Source organism: Poromitra crassiceps (assembly GCF_964638095.1).
Source record: "Poromitra crassiceps genome assembly, chromosome: 3".
NCBI classification, from domain to species: Eukaryota; Metazoa; Chordata; class Actinopteri; order Beryciformes; family Melamphaidae; genus Poromitra; species Poromitra crassiceps.
The window spans coordinates 65,949,405-65,957,716 of NC_139625.1; the positions used below are offsets into that span (position 1 = coordinate 65,949,405).

An 8,312-nucleotide genomic window follows, 5' to 3' on the forward strand; every position below is an offset into this window, starting at 1 on the left:
ATCTTGCTCGTAGCTGCTGGTCAAAAAAGTTAATTTCAAGCCCTGAGAGCAGGTGGTGACATAGGAGTGAGTGAGAAAATGATCAAATATTGGTGGTTAAGAGTGAATAATGACATCACAACTGTTAATTTAAAATGAGTTATTCCTCTAAACCTGGCTTCAAATGCCCCAAATTTTTGGCCAGCATTCTCCCTGCTAGGATGCAATAGTATTTCAAGAGATACAAAATACAAAATTCCAGTGGGTCCGTCAAGCCTGCTGTTGATGTTGAAAATAGTAGTTACAGTATTTATACTGTACATTATGCATTCTGGGCCATATGTTCAAAATTGCAATGGAAAACCAAGGGCTACCGATCCAAACCATAGCCAGGCCCAGCACCTATGGCACAGTACCTGTGCAGTGGAAAAGTCCCTGGATGGAACCAAAGCAGACTCACAGCTGTGGGTAACTGAGAGATCTGCACCGCCGCTCATGAATAATCATTCTATGTACTGTAGCACGGCCAGAACCTGTTGGTGTCACGGATTACTGAGAATACCCCGGGCGCCTGAGTCACTGAGAAGAAACACCCTGCCTGCACCACACACACACACACACACACACCCACACACACACAGACACACACACACACCTTCACACACGCGCGTGCGCACACACACATACGCGCGCGCACACACACACGCACGCACGCACCACGCAGTGTCACACAGAGTAGTCTGGAAATGTGCCCTCCATTCAACCAGACGCTAACAAGTAGGGCTGGCAACACCCAAGAGTGAGAGGGGGAGGGGTTGAGAGAGACACAGAGAGGGGTGGGGGTGGTGGGATATGGGGGGTGGTGGGCTTGTACTGTATTTTGCTGTGTGCTGACAGGTGGGACTTAATTGACTGACTGAGTGACTGGATCAGTTGATGTGATGCAGCAGCCCCACAGCTACAGCTTCACACAGATGGTTCAGTGTTGACACCAGTCTTCCCTCCAGACACGCATCACATACTCACTGAGCACAAAGACAATGGGATTTCAAGCAAGACGGCCCAACTTCAACTCACTTCCTGTCATTTTGTCATGTGGGTTTTGCCCATGGTTTTCCACGGACACGGCCACTTAGGAGACTTTCAGCAGGTCTGAGTCTATCGGAGTCACGTGACAATTTAGGAGACTTGCTGCTACCATTTGTTAGAATTAGCGGAGCCTGCGGTGACCCATCTATAGTAATATAATATCTATGCTGAGCACCGCTCACTGACCCTCCAGACATGCATCACACACTCACTGAGCACCGCTCACTGACTCCTCCCTCCAGACACACATCACACGCTCACTGAGCACCACTCACTGACTCCTCCCTCCAGACACACATCACATGCTCACTGAGCACCACTCACTGACTCCTCCCTCCAGACACGCTCACTGAGCACCACTCACTGACTCCTCCCTCCAGACACACTCACTGAGCACCAATCAATGACTCCTCCCTCCAGACACACATCACATGCTCACTGAGCACCACTCACTGACTCCTCCCTCCAGACACGCTCACTGAGCACCACTCACTGACTCCTCCCTCCAGACACGCATCACACGCTCACTGAGCACCACTCACTGACTCCCTCCAGACATGCATCACACTCTCACTGAGCACCACTCACTGACTCCCTCCAGACATGCATCACACTCTCACTGAGCACCACTCACTGACTCCCTCCAGACATGCATCACACTCTCACTGAGCACCACTCACTGACTCCCTCCAGACATGCATCACACTCTCACTGAGCACCACTCACTGACTCCTCCCTCCAGACACGCTCACTGAGCACCACTCACTGACGTGCACTGCAATGCCTCATACACAGTATGCTATTAATCAGTGTGTTTTCATTACAGTTTTTCGCAAAATAATTGCGATATTTCTACAACTTCGACAATGTACAATTGCGACTTGTAGGCGTTTCCATTGAAGTTGAGTTTGGTCTGACGGCGCGCACACCTGAACGCAATTCCCGTTACCAGCAGCTGTACAGTGATTACGCACGGGGATCAGCCCCATATCCCGTCCCCTGCATGCTCAAATCCAACCAATGGTCAATGCGAATCACAACATGAAGTTACAACGCATATAAACGAGCCTGATTATCAATTCAAAATAAAATGAGTGGCAACATGTTGCTGGCTGCGGTGAATGCAGTGAGCGCAACAGACAGAGGAAAAAAGGTAGCCTAATACAACTGGTCGAGATGGAGGGGGGAAAAGGCTGATTTGGTGCAATAATCGGAATGTCGTGTATTGTAATTATAACATTACACCTGAAACGTGTGTAATGTATTACTCACAGTCACTGTATTCACTTCAGTCAGCAGCACCGCACCGGTGTGTGCTTTCATCCCCTTATCTCGCCGCTGTGCTTAATGCGCGCACACAGGCCTGTCACCATGGACCGATTTCTGCCATTAAACATTATCTATTTTCCCCGGCTCCGCTTTTGCACAACACTCGTCTTTCTGCTAGGTAGCGTTGCTTCAAAGTTTTCCACTTGCTGCGGAGGTTTTGCCACGGCTTATCAAACCCGTTCTCCCTCATTTTCCGCTCCTTTTCCAAAGGAGAAGATGGGTCACATGATGTGCAAATGCTGAAAATGTGTTTCCATTACACTTTTGCGATAAACTACACGTCTGAAAAACCACCTCATGAGAGCGCAAAAACTTTTTGCGATATTTGGGAGGTTTTTCGAAATGTACGTGTTTCCATTTCCCAATTTCTATTGCGATATTTAGATTTTGCGCATTTCTGAGGGTAATGGAAACACGCCTTCTGAGGGATTTCTTTCTTTGATTAAATGAAAGTGTCGGTCAGTGTGCCTGTTGGCGGGGGGAGGAGAACTGAGGGGAATAGCGTGATCCTAGACGGAGACAGCAAGGGGAGAAAATGGGAGAAAGATATAGAAAAAAAACATTGAAAGGGGGGAAAGTGAAAGATTTTCAAGTGAAAAGACGAAGAGCGCCAAAATTAGCTATGATATTTCATTAATTACGGCGTGTGTGTGTATGTGTGTGCGTGCGTGCGTGCGCGCAGGCGTGCATGCGTGTGTGTGCCTTTGTGCAGTGGGAGGAGACAGCAAAAGAAGGATGATATATAATTTACATTTACATACATAATTTACATACGTATGTACATACATACATACATACATACAGTACATACATACATACTGTACATACATACATACATACATATAGATATAGTTTAAAGTATGTGGTTATAACCAGATTTTGTTGTGTTCCCTTTACTTTGGAGGTCAGGATATCTTCATGACAGAGGAGCAGAAGAAGTACTACAATGCCATGAAGAAGCTGGGCTCCAAGAAACCACAAAAACCAATCCCCCGGCCAGCAGTAGGCAACACTTAATTCACACTATTTGTGACTGAAAGTGTGCTTCAAGTGTTATTTTGTGTGAAAATGTGTTTTGTTATGATCATTTGATCCGTTTATGTTCTGCTGACCAGGCTGTAATGAAGAGCTATTATTAGTGTGATTAGATATATTTCACTGCACTTTTGTTACTGCTTTCTACGAGAGGATAGAACAATGGTCGTTATCTACTCAGCTCCCATGCCAGTGGAAGATCGCGTGAAGTTTTTTTAGCAAACTAAACAATCCTGGAGCTTCCCAGATAAACTGAGTTGCAGTATTCTCCTAAACAACTGAAGTATACAGTATGGTGACCAACTTTCAAACGTAAAAAACAAAGGCGGGGGGGGGCCCCGAAATGTCAAGTTGACTTGAACACGACTTTCAGCTCATGATAATGGATAACGACTGAATTTTCATTTTGGGGTGAACTGTTTCCTTTAACATTTCCATGTTTGGAAGTGAAAATGCGCTCATAATCTGCTCTTTGCTCAGTCTGTCCTGTAGTTATTTATTTTTGTTGGAATACAGAGGCGTAAAATGAGTAATGTATTTCTGTCTTCTGTTTCTATCCTCTCCTCGCAGAACGCATTCCAAGGCTGCGTGTTTGACTTCATCACCAAGCAGGCCTTCGACATCGTCATCATGATCCTCATCTGCCTCAACATGGTGACCATGATGGTGGAGACGGACGACCAGACCAAGGAGATGGACGACACCCTCTACAAGATCAACCTGGTCTTCATCGTGCTGTTTACCGGCGAGTGTGTGCTCAAGATGGTCTCCCTCCGTTACTATTACTTCACCATCGGATGGAATGTATTTGACTTTGTAGTGGTGATCCTGTCCATTGTAGGTGAGGACAGCATCTGTTGAGGTGTTTGAGCTTTCCATTTTCAGTGCCTCCTTTGCAGTTTTTTTGTGATTGTTGCGATCAAAAATGCTTGATTTTGCATTGGCTTTTCTCAACAATTGCAATGCAATTTGCAATGTTTTATGTAATTTTTCTGCTGTAAAATTGCGTGAAATGGCAAAATTTCAAGTTGAGGAACATGTTTTTCCGTTTTTGGCAGAGAAATCGTGGGAATTTTGAAAAATTGCAAGCACCCGCAAAAATTGAGATTGGTTGAATTTGCATTAATTATTGTGTTCGCAAAATTACAATCTCCTGGAGGGACTGCATTTTGTTAATTTTGATTGTGCAGCTGAATTTGCTGGTGTTTTTTTGCTTTCGCAGGTATGTTTTTATCGGAAGTTATCGAGAAGTACTTTGTATCCCCGACATTGTTCCGAGTGATCCGCCTGGCCAGGATAGGCCGCATCCTCCGCCTTATTAAAGGCGCCAAGGGCATCCGGACGCTTCTCTTTGCCTTGATGATGTCACTTCCTGCCCTGTTCAACATCGGCCTTCTCCTCTTCCTGGTTATGTTCATCTACGCCATCTTCGGCATGTCGAACTTCGCCTACGTCAAGCGGGAGTCGGGAATCGACGACATGTTCAACTTCGAGACATTCGGGAACAGCATGATCTGTCTGTTTCAGATCACCACCTCGGCTGGTTGGGACGGCTTGCTGGCACCTATACTGAACAAGAGAGAGCCCGACTGCGACAGCCAGATGGAACACCCGGGCAACTACTACAAGGGCAACTGCGGCAACCCGTCAGTGGCCATCTTCTTCTTCGTCAGCTACATCATCATCTGCTTCCTGATTGTGGTGAACATGTACATCGCTGTCATCCTGGAGAACTTCAGCGTGGCTACGGAGGAGAGCGCCGAGCCGCTGAGCGAGGACGACTTTGAGATGTTCTACGAGGTGTGGGAGCGCTTTGACCCCGACGCCACGCAATTCGTGGAGTACAACAAGCTGTCAGAATTTGCCGATGCCCTGGACCCGCCGCTGCGCATGCCCAAGCCCAACAGGATCCAGCTGATCTCCATGGACCTGCCCATGGTCAGCGGGGAGCGCATCCACTGCCTGGACATCCTGTTTGCCTTCACCAAGCGCGTGCTGGGTGAGGGCGGGGAGATGGACATGCTGCGCGGGCAGATGGAGGATCGCTTCATGGCTGCGAATCCCTCTAAGGTGTCTTTTTTAATACTTTATTTTTATTGCTTTTCCTTTACAAAAGGAGCACATATACATCAAAACAAAACACACATTGGGCATCGGGTAGTGCAGCGGTAGTTTCCGTGTTGTTGCCTCCAGCTTGGTTGGGCGTCCATACAGGCACAATTGGCCGTGTCTGCGGGTGGGAAGCCGGATGGTAAGCAGGATTAAGGGTATGTGTCCTGGTCGCTGCATTAGTGCCTCCTCTGGTTGGTTGGAGCACCTGTTCATGGGGGGAGGGGAACTGGGGGGGTATAGTGTGATCCTCCAACGTGCTACGTCCTGCTGGTGAAACTTTTATGACTTTTGAAGCGTTTCCTGAAAATCGCATTTAAAAAAATGCATTTACGTTTCAAAAGTCATAAAAGTGATTCACGTTTGGGAAGATTATCCTGCTGAACACAAATTTTCACTCCCATAAACTTTGGTTAACCACAGACCTTATTTTATGCATTTAAGTGAAATCCCCATTCTAAAACCCCACGTTTCCCCTGAAGATCCAACATGCTACATCCAGACTCGTTCCTGCGGTGCTCTATTGGAGAGAAAATGGGAGAAAAATCCCAACAAACTTGATAAAAAAAATACACATAAAAAGGTCTGGGTTGCACAATCTGCACATAGTCCATTTATTCCTGTTACATATTCAGTGGTTCAATGTCTGCTGTTGACATGTAAATATTGTCCCTTCCTCCTGACATCACTCCTCTTGCACTCTTATCCTCTGAGTTAACTGTTCCATATATTCCATTTGACATTTTCAGGCATTCATCTTGTGTTGGCGGTTCTGCCATGTACCATCGCTTCGTAATGGCCTTTTTACAAGCTGCTAACAAGACTTTCAGCAAATAGCTGTCTTCTCTTAACACAATATCTTCTGTCATATTACCAAAGTACATGATCTAGGTATCATAGCCCAAAATGTTGTTAATATCCTTATGAACATTTACCCCGAACTGTACAATTTTGGGACAAAGCCTAAATACAAGGGAATAGTCTACATGTATTGCCACACATTGTCTCCAACATGGTTGTGTTGTAGAGGACCTTCAAATCCGCCCACTCCACCGAGTTGAGTTTTGGCTGCTTCTGGTCTGGCATTGTGACATGCAATACCGATTTCCATGGTTGAAAAAATGCTTAGCCAATCGGTGCCGAGGGGGACTAACAATGAGCCAATCAGCATCAATAAACGGCACAACGGGCGGCACTAACACACCGTTGTCAAGCTTTTCCGCATTGTCAAGTGCACCGAGGAGTAATAACATCAATGGGGGCCGCCATAGCTGAGATAGACACTGAAAAAAACCAAGTGGCACTTACTTTGAAATCTGAACAGCACTCATTTATTCAAGGTTCTTCTTTTTTTTGCATTCTCCCAACTGGATTAGACGCAAGCCGATACGTTGGTCTCTAGTGATTGGTTAGGGAAAATCTAGAGCATTCCCTACATGGAAATCATTTAGAGTGGATGTCAGTCAGTCAATGTCAGACTAGAAGGGAGTGTAACGAGTTGACAATTCAGCCTGATATCAGTGTAGACGTGTACAGTATTTACTTTTAATTTGGGGCATAATAAAGAATCAAATTAAATTTTTTCAACAGCGTTCTGTTGTGTTCTCCAATATGCAACCGTTCATCTTCTGCAATATCCACGCTAAGTATTTGTCCCTATGTCTGCTTCGCATCCATCCAAGGTGTCTTACGAGCCCATCACCACCACCCTGCGCCGCAAGCAGGAGGAGATGTCGGCCACGGTCATCCAGAGAGCCTTCCGCCGCTACCTGATCTGCCTGGCCATGAAGAAGGCCTCGGCCCTGTACAAGGAGCGGCTGAGAGACGGCCTCCGCGACCGCGACAAGGAGGTGCTGCTCATCAGCAAGTTCACGGAGAACTCCACCTCGGACAAAACAGATAATATGACCCCCTCCACTGCCTCCCCGCCCTCCTATAACAGCGTGACGAAATCGGACAAGGACAAATACGAGAAGGAAAACACGGAAAAGGAGAACAAGGGGAAAGACTTGAAGGGGAAAAAGAAATAGACTCGTTAAAGGAACAAAAAATGTAATGCATCAGAGACATTATCGACCAGGGAGATTTGTTTACAGCTTCTGAGGGGTAGATAGATGTACGCTTGTGTGTTGGTTGTTAAGAGATGACAAATGTTATGCCTAGGGCTGGGTATGTTATGCCTAGGGCTGGGTATGTTATGCCTAGGGCTGTGTATCGCTACTTGATACCTTTAAGGTACCGACCAAAATAACCCAGTACCAAGTAGTTTCGAAACTTCTCCAGTCAAACGATCCTTTACACACATCTAGAAAAAAAAAAAAAAGGTTTTGCTTGCAGCCAATCACTGCAAGCATTCTTCGATTTAATGCGATGTGTGATTGGCCCACTACTGCAAGCTACAACCCATACAGTCTGTGGTCGAGCGCGGTGTAAGTGACAGAGTTGGAACTTCAGCGTGCCGAGATGCCTCCAACAAGGTATCGAATGAAATACTCTATTGGTATCACTTCAAGGGTACTGGTATACATACTGGTATGAACGATACCCAGCCCATACCTAGCTATGTCAGACTGACTGTCTAAACGATACCCAGCCCATACCTAGCTATGTCAGACTGACTGTCTAAACGATACCCAGCCCATACCTAGCTATGTCAGACTGACTGTCTAAACGATACCCAGGTAGGTAAGCCTAAATGATACCCAGCCCTAGCTACAGTATGTCAGACTGACTGTCTAGGTAAGCCTAAATGATACCCAGCCCTAGCTATG

General features: G+C 46.3%; 1 protein-coding gene across 4 annotated transcripts in view; it reads left to right on the top strand.

The window, feature by feature from the left end:
* The window catches only part of LOC310772869 (sodium channel protein type 2 subunit alpha-like), a gene marked incomplete at both ends in the record, with an annotated part of 73,170 nt that extends 65,599 nt beyond the window's left edge, over positions 1-7,571 (top strand). For all 4 annotated transcript variants that reach the window (XM_083632809.1, XM_083632808.1, XM_083632811.1 and 1 more), the window contains 4 exons: positions 3,302-3,399; positions 4,003-4,273; positions 4,655-5,502; positions 7,224-7,571. In XM_083632809.1, the coding sequence (XP_083488935.1) occupies positions 3,302-3,399; positions 4,003-4,273; positions 4,655-5,502; positions 7,224-7,571 (1,565 nt within the window). The remainder of the gene's footprint in view (positions 1-3,301; positions 3,400-4,002; positions 4,274-4,654; positions 5,503-7,223) is intronic.
* Between the last annotated feature and the right edge of the window lie 741 nt (positions 7,572-8,312).